This window comes from Onychostoma macrolepis, chromosome 03 (genome assembly GCF_012432095.1).
Source record: "Onychostoma macrolepis isolate SWU-2019 chromosome 03, ASM1243209v1, whole genome shotgun sequence".
Lineage (NCBI taxonomy): Eukaryota > Metazoa > Chordata > Actinopteri > Cypriniformes > Cyprinidae > Onychostoma > Onychostoma macrolepis.
In genome coordinates, this window is record NC_081157.1 from 55713371 (window position 1) to 55730527 (window position 17157).

The following is a 17157-nucleotide window of genomic DNA, read 5'->3' on the forward strand; positions in this document are numbered from 1 at the left end:
ACTGCGTGGGATACTGTTTCCCAGAAAGCAACGCGCTCCACGTGACGTTTCATCTTCAAACGCGTGAGTGAACTGGAGGCGGGGAATAGTTATTAATGTAAGACTTGTATATGTACGTATATACATCAAACTACAAACCATCGCTGTGCATGTAAAAACAATATCATTAGTAGGACATAAACTGTACTTTAATCTCTGCGGCACTTTTCCGATCAAGTCAAATCACGTCACCTTTATCTCTGTAGCGCTTTATACATCGTTTCAAAGATATTAAATAATAATATTAATATTGCAGTAATATAATATATAAATAAAGTTAATATTTCAATTATGCAAACATAATTAAATTCTGCTGTCAAGCAGCTCTAAAAAGAAACGAGTGTATTTACTCTAAGGACAAACAGACCAATTTGTTAGCCGAGGCTTTTTACATTAACTCCGCCCACCAATGCCTGACTGCGATACACAGCGCTGCAGAAGACACGTGTGTTACTATAGTATCAGTGGCGCAGTGAGTAAAGACACGTGTATTACTATAGTATCAGTGGCGCAGCGGTAAAAGACATGTGTATTCCTATAGTATCAGTGGCGCAGCGGTAAAAGACACGTGTGTTACTATAGTATCAGTGGAGCAGCGAGTAAAAGACACGTGTATTCCTATAGTATCAGTGGCGCAGCGAGTAAAAGACACGTGTATTACTATAGTATCAGTGGCGCAGCGAGTAAAAGACACGTGTATTACTATAGTATCAGTGGCGCAGCGGTAAAAGACACGTGTATTACTATAGTATCAGTGGCGCAGCGAGTAAAAGACACGTGTGTACTATAGTATCAGTGGCGCAGCGAGTAAAAGACACGTGTATTACTATAGTATCAGTGGCGCAGCGAGTAAAAGACACGTGTATTCCTATAGTATCAGTGGCGCAGCGAGTAAAAGACACGTGTATTCCTATAGTATCAGTGGCGCAGCGAGTAAAAGACACGTGTATTCCTATAGTATCAGTGGAGCAGTGAGTAAAGACACGTGTATTCCTATAGTATCAGTGGCGCAGCGTAAAAGACACGTGTATTCCTATAGTATCAGTGGAGCAGTGAGTAAAGACACGTGTATTACTATAGTATCAGTGGCGCAGTGAGTAAAGACACGTGTATTCCTATAGTATCAGTGGAGCAGTGAGTAAAAGACACAAGATCTGTGTTATTGATGCGAGCGATCCGAGTTCTGCCTTTTGTCAATCTCGTGCAACTCCTTTTCCCATCACATACCAGATCAGAAAGGCATTTGTTTTCAATAAAAAATAAGTAAATATTTGAAAAGTGGAAATTAATAATACCACTGTTTAGCTGTAGGTAGGTTTTTGTCCCAGTAAAGTGGCGTTCATCAAATAAAATGTATGATAATTTATGCTCAATGAGTTATTGCACACTGTTTTATAATGTACTACAGTACTGAAGTACAAATATCTGCCACCTAACTACTATTTACACAGCTGTTGCTAAAGAAAATGCTGCTATTTTAGTGTAAAGAGAATTTATCATTAGTTGCACTTAGTGTAACTAGAATATATCACTTTTTCCAATTAGTGTAACTAACAAAAATATCAATGTTCAGTTAAAGACAGCTCAGTGTTGATTCAGTTCTGTCCAATAGCCTATGTACAGTTCTTCAATTATGAAATGAGTTCAACTGGTCAATATAGCATTGTTTACTAATATGAAGCCTTCTTAACCAGCCTTTGTAAAAATAATAGTTAGCACTTTTGTTTGTAAGGTAACAACCTTGACAGCTGTGCTGAATTAATGTTTGTGTCTGTCATGTGACAATTAAGCATACTACTCTGAAACATTTGTTGCTTATTGTATACTGTTTCACACACTATTCTTTAAAAAACAGTAGGCACTGTGTACTGGGCAGTAAGCAGTAAGCAAGTATGCCATTTCGAACACAGCCTATAAGTAGACGCACGTCCGAATCTCGCGAGAATTAGTACGTCACCCAGGTAATTCTCGCCTACTCTATTATGAATACTGAGGTTTCGGACATACTTATTCACTCGCCTACTATATAGTAGAGAAGTAGGCGGTTTCGGATGCAGCCTAAGTGAGCATGGTATATATCAGGGTGAGTTAAAAGGTAAAAATGACAAACAGCTGAGTGTAATGAAACAATCATCAGTGCAAGGGATGATGGGAACTGAAGTCCAAAACAAACCAACAATAATCCAGAAGAGTGCCCTCGGGTGTCATTTAAAAAATGGTCTTGGATTTGTCTGAAAGAATAAAGTCATACACCGATGGCTTGAGGAGTAATTTTTATTTTGGGGTGAACTAAGCCTCTAATATTGTTGTTTGAGTCTTATCTTTAGATTCTCAGAAATATCACAGAATGACACATCCACCTGATTTATTCTTCAGCTCTTCAACTTGTTTTTGTAGCTCTCTTGTTTCTTCTCCTTTCTGCGTCTGCAGATGTTGATAGAGGTTCTCCAGTAATTCCTGTTGTTTCTGATGTTCTTCCAGCATCTGTTGAAGCTCCTGAACGTGCTGCTCTTTTCTCTCATTCAGTTCTTCTGCTTGTTTTCTTGCTTCATCTTTATGTTTCTTTTCTATGACTTTTATTTCATCTTCATGTTTCTTTTTCATGTCATCTCGCTCTTTTTCTTCTCTTTCTTTTCTCTTCTCCTCATCCTTTTCTCTTCTCTTGATCTCTTCTTCTTGCTCTTGTTTTAGATCTTCAATCTTTCTCTCCCATCTCTTTCTCTCTTCTTCTCGTCTCTCATCATCTTCTCGGTTTTTTCTCTCCCACTCCTCTTTTCTCTTTCGTTCCAGTTGTTCATAATATCTTTCCATTTCCTGTTTCTTTTCTTCATATTCTCTCTCTTTTTCTTCTCTCTCTCTCTTCTGTTTCTGTCTCTCATCCTCTATCTTCTGTCTTTCTTCTTCTCTCTCTCTTTCAAATTTCTTTCTCATTTTCTCCAGTTCTTTTTGTTTTTCTTTCAGCTCTTCCTTATGTTTCTCTTTTATCTTTCTTTCTTCTTCCTCTCGTTCTCTCATCTGTCGTTTCTTTTCATCCTCCCATTCTCTCTGCTGTCGTTTAATATCCTCTTGAGTCTCTTTTCTGTCATGTTCAGCCTCTTTTATTTTTCTCTTCCATTCCTCTCTCTGTTTCTCTTCTTGTTCAGTTCTCTTTCCTTCCTCAGATTCTCTCTTCTTAGTTTCTTCTTCTTGTTTCATCTGTAATTCTGCTATAATACGTTCTTGTTCATTTTTAATCTTTTCTTGATCTTGTCTGTATTTCTCTTCTCTCTTTCTATCTTCTTCTTCTCTTTCCTTTTTTTGTTTTTCATACTGTGATCTCTGATTTTCAATTTCTCTCTTCATCTCTTCAATTTTTGTATGAAATTCAGCTCTTTTCTGTTTTTCCTCTTCTGATCGTTTATGATTTTCAGTTTCTTGTTTCTTTTGTTGTTTTTTCTCTTTTTCTTCAAAATCTTTTATGAGATTTTCCTTTTTTTGTCTGAAGTCATTCTCTCTTTGTATTCTCTCCTCTTCTGCTCTTTGTTTCTCTTCCTCAAGTTTTTCCTTCATGTTTTTCATTTCCGTCTCATATTTGGCTTGTAACTCGTCTTTCTGAGCCTGAATTTCTCTTTCTTTCTCTTTCAGTATTTCCTCCATTCTCTTTTTAATGGACATCTCTGCCTCCTCAAACATGCTGTTAGTGAAGTATCGACCCTGATTCTTCACCTCTTCTATCATATTTATCAAATCAATCACTTGAGTTTTGTCTTGTTTTTCTGTGTTATTAAACACCAGGAATCTGTCTCCACAATCTCTGAGCATTTTCTTGAATTCTGCATTTTGACTTTCACTGATATATTTCTCTATGGACTTATTTTTCAGCAGGTCTCCTCCAGTGAACAGAACGATGCTGAACTGAGCAGCTTTTGGACCAAAGATCTTCTTGATCAGATCTACAGTGTCTGCTTCTTCTTTGGTGAATCGTCCCAAACTCAACACAATGACAAACACATGAGGTCCAGGTGATGACAGAGAAATACATTTCATTATTTCTTCCACCACATGATCACTTGCCAGTGTTGTGTCAAAGAGTCCTGGAGTATCAACAACAGCTACTGATCGACCATCGACTTCACCAACTCCCTTCATGCAAAAAGTCGTCACTGAATCTATGCTTAATTCACTCTCAAACTCCTCGCTTCCCAGAATAGTGTTTCCTGTTGCACTCTTTCCACTTCCTGTCCTCCCGAGTAGCACAATCCTCAAACACTTCAGGTCATCCATTACTTCTTTATTACCTGGAACACATCGGTAGAAACATTTCAAGAAAATGAATCTTTAGACTGCTGTAGATTTAAATCATTTTTAACTGCAGGATTGTATTCCCTTTATATGTTGTTATAATCATTAACAGAAATAAGCTAATTTTCTAAATAGATTTCAGAGTGAATCATTAACTGAGTAATTAGTCCAACTGGTTCAAAAAAATTATGTTAAGATAAAATAACCTTTTTTCCCCCCTGAAGCCATAATTTACATTTAAATATATTCATTTGGCAGAAGCTTTAATCCAAAGTGATTTACAATTGAGGAATACAACAAGCGATTATACAAGGTTTCAGTCATCATTCAAAATGGTAAAAGCTAGGACAGGAAGGGATAAAGGGTAATAAGAGAATAGGAAAAGTGAGGAGGCAGTCATCATCACTACAACGTAACACACAATAAAAACAAAGAATAAGAAATGAATTGGGTCTCATTAACTAAGCATGCGTACCAACAAATTTGTGCATTAAAACTGTGTATGAACATTTTTATGAACAAATCATGATTCATTAAAACTTTTGTACTAAAATTTATTCAAAATTTAAGACAAAATATAGGAACAGCTGAAAGCACATGTACGCAAAAATCATACTCTGGCCGGTCTTAATCTATATAATGTACGTTTTATCTTATGATAATAGCTATATATTACATATAATTATGATAAAATGTATATTTCATCTTAAAATGATTTCATCATATACAGTGAAAGAGTAAGAAAAGCTGTGAGGTTTCTCTGGATAATAGCGCATGTCCAGCCCGCTGTATTAAAGGTGTTTTATTGTGTATGAACTGATTTTGAGGAATGCACACTTCACATTGCTCAAAGATCCAGCAAGAGAGCGTCTGTAGAGAGCAGGCGTCATGTGGGGTTGTGTGGAGTATTTTTGATGAAAGGCTGTAAGGAAAGCATGTGCAGGAAAGCCCTTACATGGAGATGGTCTGGGCGTTTTATGCAAATGACTAACCTTGTGCACGCAGTGGCTCATTTATAGCACTCCAGATTCACTAAAATTAAGACAAGGTTTAGAACAAATTCATATGCGTAAGCACATGTTGTGAATCAGGAGGAAAGTTTTCATGAGAAGTTTGAATGTGCGTAAATACAAATAATCTAAAATTATTAGTGAATGAGACCCAATGTTTTTTTTTTTTATATCTGGCTTAATGCCTGTTTTGTGGCCTTACAATTATTAGTTACTAAAATGTAATGTAACTTAGATTCAAGCTAAACATTAACACACACACAAATAAACACACACACACAAATCTTTCAAAGTACTGATCTGTTCTTGTACCCAAAACTCAATACTATTTAATCAACAGCCATGAGAGATATTTAGAGTAAATTTTAGAGCTCACCTTCTGACTGAATCTTCTGCTGTAACTCATTGATTTCATTCTCCTTTCTCTTCAGTACTTCTTTATGTTGTTCCTCCAGTTCATGTCTGACTCTGTTCTCTCGAGTTCTCACATACATCTGAGCTGAATAGGGTCTGGTCTTCATATTCTCTATATAATCCAGCAGTTCTGGGATCTGTCTGGAGTTTACAGGTTCCTTTAACCCAATCACTTTGTACTGACCTCCACAATCGCTGATTAGCTTCTGAGATCCTGTGCTGGATTTGACAAAATCTGTCACTGGTTCATCAACAGGGAGATTTGAGGTGAAGAGCACTACAAAGTGGTCTCTGGAGTTAAATATATTCTGAATCTTCTCTATTTCTGCTTTGTCTTCATTGGTAAGTGGACCAGCAGGAATAACAAGGAGGAAAGCATGAACTCCAGGATGACAGCGAGACACACAGCAGAGAGTCTGACGCATCACTTCCTCCTCTGAGAGACCAATCAGAGCTGGAAGCTCCACCAGACTGAACTGAGGATCATGAAGACCTACGTCTGATTTTCTGTCTGTCTGCAGCCGGATCAGATCTGATATGGAGGATTTTAATGTCTCGTTACTCCCGCACACAACCAGATTCAGCGTTGACACTGATAAATGTAGCAAAATATATATTAGACACCCATTTTAAAAATTTAAGTATCGAATACAAAGAGTCTTCAGATTTGCAGGCTGTTTGACTTACTATTAGGACGTTCGTGATCTGGACTTTGGTCTCTCCTGCTAACTGCAATCAAAATAAAAGAAACAGAGAGACAATAATTTGTTTGAAGGTATTACATAATTAATTGCCTTGACAGGCTCAAACTTTCCTTAAAGGGTCATGAAACTCCAGACTACTTTTTTCCCTGAGATTTTAGCAGAGGTGTTTGTGTTGCACATCATAGAAGACAATGACTACATTTACATGGACATCAATACTCCGATTTTAATTTAAGACAATACTCTGATTAAGAGTCTACCATGTAATCAGAGATTTTTGATTACCTTAATCTGGCTAAAGTCATTATCGAAGTAAACACAAATCGAATTAAGACATGTGGAGTATTCATATTTTAGTCGCATTATTGAAGTGCAGTACAGACATGTAAACACCTTAATCACACTATTATAGTCGTGCAGGACTTTTTGCTGCATTTTGCGACAGGACACACACACGGCAGCGATCAACCGTTTGACGGCAAATAAAAGAGCTTCAACACCGCCGTCGTCTGTATGCACATACAAATAATTACCCAGACAGCACACGTACGTCTGGCCGACGTCGGCACGATGTCGCTCAGGGATCGTTTGCTAATCGGCAATACGTCGCCGCGACGTCGGCCTCTGATCGGATATGCCCTCCGGCCGATGTTGGGACGACGCAGCTGTAAATCCCGGCCGCTCTGCGTGGACGCGGTTCACCGGCGTTTTGCTCATCGTTACGGACCACCTGCAGCTGCCGCCGCAGGTTTATAATAAAACAATACACACCACTCTCAAGAACAGCTGCAACTTTATTAATATTTTCATTTAACACATTACACATACATTTACATTTACCAGATGTTTTGATCAAAAGCGGATAATTCACGATTATTTGTAGTCTTTTGAAAATTAACCATGATTTTACCACAGCATTTGCAGTAAAACCATAGTAAACTCAAAATTAACCATAGTTTTACTACAATCACCATGGTTTAACTATGACTGTTGCAGTAAAACCATAACTACAAAAATAACCATTACTATAGCATTTAAAGTAGTAAAACCATAGTAAAAATAAAATCTACCATAGTTTTACTACAGTAACCATGGTATAACTATGACTGTTGCAGTAAAACCATAGTAACTACAAAATAACCGTTACTACAGCATTTGCAGTAAAACCATAGTTACAACATTTACCATAATTTCAAAAACTATGGTCACTATAGTCATAGTTACCAGTTTTACTGAAGTATTACTACAATGTTACTATAGAATATGACATCGAAACTGTGGTTTCAAAAAAAAAAAAAAAAACACATGGTTACTATAATCATGCTTGCTAGTTTTACTATAGTAAAACCATGGTTAAATATTGTATAAGTATAGCACTTTTCACAATACTTATGCATATTCTGTAAACCTACTTTGAAATGATATTTCAAGGTTACAATTTAAAAACATCCTTTAATCAGCCAGAGGTGACTGAGACTCACTGGGGAAGACCATCTTCTGGCAACAAAATAATGTCCATATGACAGTAGTTCATAAAACAAGTCATGTGTTCTGTGCTGTCAGCATCGAAGGCTATCTTCATGGCAAAAACTGAGTTACAATAATACAACAGTTGCATAAACACAAATTAAAAACCAGGCAAACAATAAATAAGCAGTTAAAAATTTTAAATAGCATGATAAAAATTCTAAAATATTTTTATTTAAAGTCTCTATTTTTGTGTTCAGTTAAACATTATCCTTCAACATTATTAAAGGGTAAGTTCAACAATTTTCAGTCCATTTTGTATTGTTACAATGTTGGTAACATATGTAAAGAACAATGTTTATTCTTTCTCCAAGATACCCAGTGTATTTGTCAGCAAAACTGATGCAAAACAGCATTTTTCATTTAGATGCTGCAAAAGTGTTTGTGTCATTTTGTGAAAACTCATTTCATTTTGCGTCATCTTACAGTGCTGCTTACAAATAAAAGGGGACAAATAGGGTCCATATAACTCAGAGAAAGAGTAAATATTGTTCATTTACAGATATTACAGACGTTGCAATAATACAATAGCGGGTTGAAAATCGTCAAACTTACCCTTATAGGCAATATAAGGATAATATTTGTTTTGTGTGTCCAGTGTTTTGTGTGTCCATGTACAGTTGCCGTCATCTGTAGTCTTTGTGAGCGTTGGCATCTTCACAAGTGAGTTTGGATCCAAACTGGAGCTGGCTTCATCTCTAGTAACCTCGGGATGGGCATCCTGATAGAAACAGGAAATCAAAAGAAGAAAGTTTAGCATAGCTGCTGTTCATATTATTCAGACATATAACTGGAGTGCAAGGTTATCAGATGTGTTGTGTGAATACTTGGCTAAAACATGTATTTTAATGGACTACACATGCCACAGTATATTTAAGTGGGTGGAACCTCATATTTGTAATTTACACTACTGTTAAATGTTTGGGGTCAGTAAGATTTTTTACGTCTTTGAGAGAAGTCTCTTCTGCTCACAAAGGCTGCATTTATTTGATCAAAATGAAGTAAAACTATTTAACAACAGTTTTCTGCATATTATGCAATGTAATTTATTTCTGTGATCAAAGCAGAACATTCATTACTCCAGTCTTCAGTGTCACATGATCTTCAGAAATCATTCTGATACGCTGATTTGCTGCTCAAGAAACATTTCTGATTATTATCAATGTCAAATGCTGTACTGTTTTAAAACTTTATTCACCAAAGAATCCTGGAAAAATGAAGCAGCACAGCTGTTTTCAACGCTGATAAGAATCAGAAAATTAGAATGATTTCTGAAGGATCATGTGACACAAAATTCAGCTTTATCATCACAGGAATAAATTATCTCTCCAAATATATTCAAATAGAAAACAGTTATTTTAAATTGTAGTAAATTGTAATAATTTCATACATTAAACTGTGGTTGGCGTAAGAGACTTTCAAAAACATAAAAAAAACAAAATAATCATACCAACCCAAACTTATGAAACAGTAGTGTATGTTCGAGACTTTACTTACTAGTCCTGCGGTTTATAGCATCTTGGTGATGTTGTCTTACAGGAGTTCACACTGACTCTGCCGGGTGCAGCAGGCCATCAGCACTGAAGAATCTAGGAACAAAACAAGCAATTTGACACAGAGCAAACAATATTTAGTTTGCAACTCCAGATTTATAAGAAGGAAACGAGCTAGAGCAGCAGTAAAATGCAGATAAAAGAAAGAATAATATATATAGCAATATAATAACATATACATATATAACTAATACTACTAATAATATAATCTTAAGATAACAGAATCTATGTTTTTAGTTTTAGGTCGAGTGTCACTTCTGTTCAGATAAAATCTTACTAAACAAGTCTCTAGTTTTGTGTTCAGTTAAACATTATCCTTCAACATTATTAAAGGGTAAGCTAAAACATTTTCAGTCCATTTTATATTGTTACAATGTTGGTAACATATGTAAAAGAACAATGCTTAGTCTTTCTCCGAGATACCCAGTTACAAGCATTAGTGACAGAATCATCAGCCAATCAAATTTTGAAGTTCAATGACAGCCCGCCCTCTGGGTCTAGTGACGTGCCCAGTGCTACCCCCAGCATTATACCGCCCTTTTAGTCAGGCATTTCCAAGGTACGAAAGTGAAATTCAATGAAAAGAAAATGACAGCTGCAGTCACCGGCGCCTACACCAGATCTTGTTGCCTAGCTACTAAAAACACCTTTTCAAGGCACTCTTTTGAAGACAAACGAGAATGACTGAGAAAGGAAGACCTACACCCAAACTGAATTCGCTAACAAAGGCCAGCAAAGTTTTTATGCGCCATTTCAAAGATTGCAACTATGATTGCTATGAGTGGCTAACAGCTAGCACCGAGCACAAGTTATTTTGTTGACATGTTTACTTTTTAATCCGAGTAAAGAGGCATGGAATGATAGACCCATGGACTTTATTTACAAGTGACAGGTGAGTGCTTTATTATTTGATGAGTATTGTATCATGTGCATTGTTATGGAGGTGTATGTGGTGCGTTGATAATACTTTGGTGTGGTGTGTGGATGTCCAGCATTTGTACAGTTTTGCTGCTTTGGGCACGTTGTCATTTTAGAGTGACGTGAATGTGCATAGTGACTTGTGTATTGGCGGATTACTTTTACTGATCATGATGTAGGAAAATTTACTCTGCATTTAACCCGCCCTAATCTAGCCTACTGTTGAAATTGTTGATCAGCAGTCATTGTTGTTGAGAGCCTGTGTGCGGCATAATATGTGCATTACGCATATGGCTACATTAGCTGTAACAGAGATGTGTAAAATGTGTACATGTAGTTTACAGTTGCTTACTGAAGGCCCTGACTGAAACCCCACGATGCGCCACTCTCTGACAGTAGGTTCACTCCAACTCTGCTGGGTGCAGCAGGCCATCACCACTGAAGAATCTAGGAAAGAAACAAGCAATCTGTCACAGAGCCAACAATATTTAGTTTGCAACTCCAGGTTTATTAGAAGGAAACGAGCTAGAGCAGCAGTAAAATGCAAATAAAAGAAAGAATAATATATAACAATTATTAACAAATATATATACACACATACACACACACACACAACAAATTCTACTACTACTACTAATAACAACATAATCTTAATATAACAGAATCTATGTTTTTAGTTTTAGGTTGAGTGTCACTTACGTTTTGATGTCAAGGCCTTCTTAAAATTGGCTAAATATATTCTGAAAAATGCACATTAATATATTTCATGATCTATATTTCAGCTTCTTCAGTTCACCTGTATTTCTAAGTCAGTAGCTCCCTTCAGAAATGTTGAAATCTTGGAGCTTCCCTTCTGTTATGTAGAGTTTCTTTCTGTCCTCCTGAAATCACAGAACAATTTTTATTAATATTTGTTTACCATGAAATATCAAAACTTGTTTTCAGTCGATTACACTCTCCATGTAATCAACCCTTTGACAAATCGCCAGGAAAACCTTTACAGAGCTATCAAAATCTCTCATATGGGTAGTTGACATATCAATGTGTCCTATGGTGTGACAGCAAAAAAAAAAAAAAAAAATTAAATTAAATTAAAATAAACACACAGAACATTGAAGATAAACCTCTCTCATGCTATTTGTAACTCTAAGAATGAAGATACATTTTTCTCAAGTTATTTACTTATAACTCAATTTGTAGTTCAAAAAGCAACAGCAACAATAGCTCACCGTATAGAGACGGATTCTTTCTGGCAGTCTGTAAAAGAGTGAAAAACACGGCGAAAAAGCAGTTAGGACTTCTCTTTAATAATCCGCTTTAACATTTCCCCTCAGAGAAATGGCTGGAAACGCATTAAGGCGTAAACATTAATTTAAAAAATCGCTAGCGTGACCGTTAGCTAAACAAGTTAGTTGGAAATTAGCCACAGTCTCTTCACCTGTGCTGTAGCACACCAAATGTGCCTAACTAGTACCTTTTAAGTGTCACAGAATCAACAAAGTAGTATTTGTTTGTAATTTAGCTGAAGTGAAATCTTACCTGAAAGCACAGATGTCTCCGGGAGGAGTGTCTTCTCTCTGTGGGTTGCTAAGAGACGAATAACTGGGCTCGAGCACAAACAGAAAAGCGCGGCATCGGCCTGCGGTCGTGAACCGACTCAGAGCCGACGACTGATGAGCTGGAAAACAGAGCACTGACCGAATTATATCGGCCTACGCCTGGCCGATGTTTATTAGATGTTTCAGGTAGTGAGGCCGACGTTTCGATATTGGGCCGACGTCGGCCAGACGTACGTGTGCTGTCTGGGTAATTGCACTTGAATCTTTCATAAAATTAAAAATGAAACACCCAAAACTGTATATGGCATCATCACGAAGATGAACTATGTGAAATTCTGGAGGAGACGTCGGATAGCGTCGCGTGGTGACGTAATGAGAATTGTAACTGTTGGAGAAATCTGGTTAATTGTAAACTTTTTTGCGCTATTTTCATCTTCCGGGTTTAAAATCTACCGTGTTGACGTCACAATTTGTGACGTGGCAAAGGACGTGTCGGTGTCTATTAAATGATTCATGAGACTGTGTGTTCTTATCCTATGAGAAGACGCTTCGCTTAATTATTCACAACAGCATGTGTTGATTTGCTATGACACGTGCAACAGGGCATTCATATACTTTCAATGCAAAGTGCAAATGGCTGTGCATTTATTTGTGTTTTTACTGAAGGGAACAAAATGAAACTGTCTGAAACTGAAGTTTTCTGTGTAGTCTGTCTCCCCTCTTCCCCCTCCGCAGCAGACCACGCCCACCTTTTTAGCGTTTTTAAAACGGTGGTGAGAACTAACCACTTCTGAAACAGGGGGGTTTCATGAGCCTTTAAAGGAATAGTTCACCCCAAAATTAAAATTCTGTCATTAATTACTCACCCTCATGTCGTTCCAAACCTGTAAGAACTTTGTTCATCTTCAGAACACAAATTAAGATGTTTGATGAAATCTGAGAGCTCTCAGTCCCTCCACAGACAGTAATGCAATTACCACAATCAAGGTCCAGAAACGTAAGAAGGACATCAGTAAAATAATCCATGTGACATCAGGGGTTCAACCGTAAATTAACGAAGCTACAAGTCTGCGTGGCGCAGCTAAACCTGACACTCTCCAAAATGGCGGCAGGGTGACCCGGAGGAGACGAATTGTTGAATAAAGTTGTTATTTTTTTTTCTTTTGCACACAAAAAGAATTCTCATAGCTTCATAAAATTACAGTTGAACCCCTGATGTCACATGGATTGTTTTACTGATCTCCTTGCTATGTTTCTGTGTGTTGATCATGGTAATATCCTTGCTGTCTATGGGAGGGTCAGAGAGCTCTTAGATTCCATCAAAAATATCTTAATTTGTGTTCTTAAGATGAACAAAGGTCTTAACCCTTTCACACGTGAGTTTAATATATTCTAGCTGAGCCCTCGGCGGGAGTTTTTTTAGGCGACCGTTATTTTAGAATGTATAGCTTTATTGTTTCCATGGTGACGCGTCATGCTTGTCATGTGACACACCGCAGCCACAATAGCGCTGTATGACACATGGATGGCTTTTATTTCGTTTTTTCCTTTTTTGATTATTAATATTCACAAACATACTCGCTATATTATGAAATATCTGATATTTCGATTCTGAAATATGTGCAAGTAAGAAAATCACAAAAGCATCACTGTAAGAGTTAGAAATGAAAAACACTAAACTGTAAAAATATCACACTTTGCTGTTGCTGTTAAAAAATGTATTAATTGACTTACTCTTGGAGAAATCTGGAATTCTGAAGCCCACTGTAAAACACAACACAAACACAGATAGTTAGAGAATCGGGTTATCGTGTTAACATTATGTGCACTACATGACTGAAATTACGGAAGCCCTGAACTGCCTGATTGGAAAAAAAGAAAACTTATTCCGTTATTTTGACATAATAACTCCTTATTTCAACATAATAAGTCATTATTTTGACATAACTCGTTACCAAGATATTAAGTCGTTATTTCAACGTAATATCTCGTTATTTCACTAGAGGGCAGAATAAGATAGAATAAACGCCTATAGCATATTTATGACAACGCTTTACGGTAATATGTAGCATTTATGGACTACATTAATTTAACCTCAATAAAAGGTTAGCCTGGAATGAATGCAAATGAATAACGAGATACACGTCGAAATAACGAGATGCACAAGAACACAAACACAGATTGTGAACATTACAGTATGTGCACTACATGCCTAAAATGAAAGATGAATCAGGAGATCAAATATGAATATAAAATACAGTTTGAATCTAAAAGGTAACTCATAAGCACTTTGATTTTAAAATAATATGTGTGTGAATTTGACATGATTTGACATGAACAAGAAATGGAAAAACAGCAGGCCTAATGTAAGAAATAACTAGACATCTTTAAATATATCTAAATATGATGAATGCCTTGATTTTGCAAATGTTAAGTTGCAAAGGGCACAAGAACTCTCTCTCTTATTTCTAATCTACTTAGTCCTTTTTTTTTTTAAGTAACACCCAAAAAGCCAGTCTCCCATGGGCTGGAGCATTGGTGATCTGGCCAGCTCTGCCAGCTGCAAATGAATGGAGACTGCTGGGAAAACATGAGAGACCAATTAACTGGGAAGAGAAGAAAATATGAAGAAGTATAGAGAAGAGTGAAGGTGGGAGGGAAGTAAAGGGCTCTTACTTTTCTCCTTTTCTAAATAGTTTAGGATGGGGGCACCTTTAAGGACTGTGTAATTTTCTTTTCTCTGTGAAACAAAAAGTTAAATGTGTCCAGAATTATCACAGTTTTAGTGACAATGACATGAATTATAAACAAAGTCTGAGTTTTTATGTTATTATATTTTTTTTTACAAAAAATACATTTGTACCAAGGGAGCATTTTGATTGTGTCAAAGCAACTTTCCAATATCAAAATAAGAAAATAGTGTCAATAATGTAAAATGACAAGATTAAACACTCAATTTTCAGTTAAAGGCATTTCATTATTGAATTCAGTGATGTCATCGTTCAGCTCAGTTCAGTTTAAATAGCATCTGTGCAATCATGTAGATATCGCTGGAAAATAAGTGTCCCCAACTGAGCAAGCCAGAGGCGACAGCGGCAAGGAACCAAAACTCCCTCTGTGACAGAATGGAGAAAAAAACCTTGGGAGAAACCAGGCGGGGGGCCAGTTCTCAAAGCAATTTGCTTTATCTACAACAAAATCAGAGTAAAGACAATTTTAGCTTAATATTAAGAATATACAGTGCACAGCAAAAATGAGTACACCCCCCTCTGAATAAATATAAAGATGTATTTTCTTAATGATCACTAATATAATTAATGGAAAGATGGCAAAATTGAAATGTATTAACCGTATACCTAATAAAAACCACAAAATATATGCCACTATTTTCTGTAAGATAAGTAAATTAGCCAATTTTGTTTAAATGAAGGATTGCAGAAACCCATTGCCTTAAAATTAAGTAAATAAAAAAAAAAAAAAAGTTAAGCGAACTTGATAATTCACTTAACTTATTTTTTTTAATTATCATTTACTTACACTGTAAAAAGTGATAAGTTGACTTAACTTAAAAAAAATTGAGGAAACCCATTGCCTTAAAATTAAGTAAATAAAAAAAAAAGTTAAGCGAACTTGATAATTCACTTAACTTATTTTTTTAATTATCGTTTCCTCAATTTTTTTAAGTTAAGTCAACATCACTTTTTACAGTGTAACGGCACTAATCGAGCGCAAACAAATTAGAACAGTTTAGATCACTGTAAAATAAAAAATAAAAAACAGTCTCACTATTTCAACTTGATGCTTCCTTGCAATTTAAGCTTAGTCAACTTGAAATATGAAGTTAGTGAAAACTTGGAGCTGACTAAACTTATTTTTTACTCTGCGGCTGCGCTAAATGTGGTGGAGAGTGAAGTTTTCGTTATATTTAAGAAGAGATCATGGTTACATTGTTTCTTTTAACGGCACAAACCAGCACAAATCAAGAACAAACGAACGGCAACGTTTTGGAGGGATTTGGACGGCATGGGGTGGAGAGTGACGTCACTGGCCCGGTTTGTATTTGTTTATTTCTGAGGAAGGGAAATAGATACAATGTAAATTTGAACAGCACAAACCAGCACAAACGAATGGCACCGGTTTGGAGACATTTGGACGGCGTGGGGTGGAGAGTGACATCACTGCCCCGAATTGTTTTTGTTATTTCTAAGAAGGGGAAATATATTTGAAGTTCATTTCAACAGCACAAATCCAGCACAAACGAATGACACCAGTTTTGTGCGATTTAGACGAACTGGGGTGGAGAGTGACGTCACATGGTCAAAAAAAGAATGTTTAATATCTCAAAAACCAAACCAGCACAAACATTCGTTTTTACGGCACAAATCAGCACAAACGTAGCACAAACGTAGCACAAACGAATGGCATAGTTTTGGTGATTATTTCTTTTTATGGGGTGCCAACTTCACGGAGGTGCTAGACCACACAAAACTACCAAAACACTAAAAATCACAGTTGTTTTATTGCAACATTTTTTAGAGTATAAGTGCACACTATAAAAGCAACTGATGCAAGCTGGTAATCACTTAAGTGGGTCAACCAAGTGATTGCGCGAATGATCCCTTACTCTCCATCCTCTGAAAGAATGGGTGAAACGCATTTGTCTGTGTTTCTCCGTCTCGAATCGCGCTCACGGAAAGCACTCGAGAAACAGTGTCTCTTCCGCGGCTCGGTATACTTTCAACTTGTTTTTTTGTTTTGTTTGTTCGTTTTTTTAGTCTCGAGCAAGAGACTGTACGATATGTCGTTATTTTACTGTCAAATGTCAAGAGCGCATTATTGTAGCGCGAAAGCACATTAATATAATGCGCGAGCGCGAATCTCTCCGCTCGCACGCGGATTTCCTTTGCTCTTGCACAAAAACGGACGCGCGGTCTCAGATACACGCTGCTCTCGTTTAGAGACATATACAGGTGCTGGTCATATAATTAGAATATCATCAAAAAGTTGATTTATTTCACTAATTCCATTCAAAAAGTGAAACTTGTATATTATATGCATTCATTAAACACAGACTGATATATTTCAAATGTTTATTTCTTTTAATTTTGATGATTATAACTGACAACTAAGGAAAATCCCAAATTCAGTATCT

The 17157-nt window shown here is 36.6% G+C and overlaps 1 protein-coding gene across 3 annotated transcripts in view; it reads right to left on the reverse strand.

Annotated features, from left to right (window-relative positions):
- Positions 1-1146: 1146 nt before the first annotated feature.
- The window catches only part of LOC131536920 (trichohyalin-like), a 38020-nt gene continuing 22009 nt past the window's right edge, over positions 1147-17157 (reverse strand). The window contains exons 1-5 of one of the 3 annotated variants that reach the window (XR_009270134.1): positions 13740-14705; positions 11676-12124; positions 11243-11327; positions 9473-9564; positions 8411-8696 (exon numbers count right to left, since the gene is read on the reverse strand). Coding sequence is in view for 1 of the 3 variants with exons in the window: in XM_058770115.1 (XP_058626098.1) it covers positions 2380-4316; positions 5707-6336; positions 6432-6473; positions 13740-13769 (2639 nt within the window). In the remaining 2 variants the exon portion in view is untranslated. Of the gene's footprint in view, positions 4317-5706; positions 6337-6431; positions 6474-8410; positions 8697-9472; positions 9565-10798; positions 10894-11242; positions 11455-11675; positions 12125-13739; positions 14706-17157 lie in introns of those variants that run through there. The other 2 variants (XM_058770115.1, XR_009270133.1) reach the window with 2 other exon arrangements.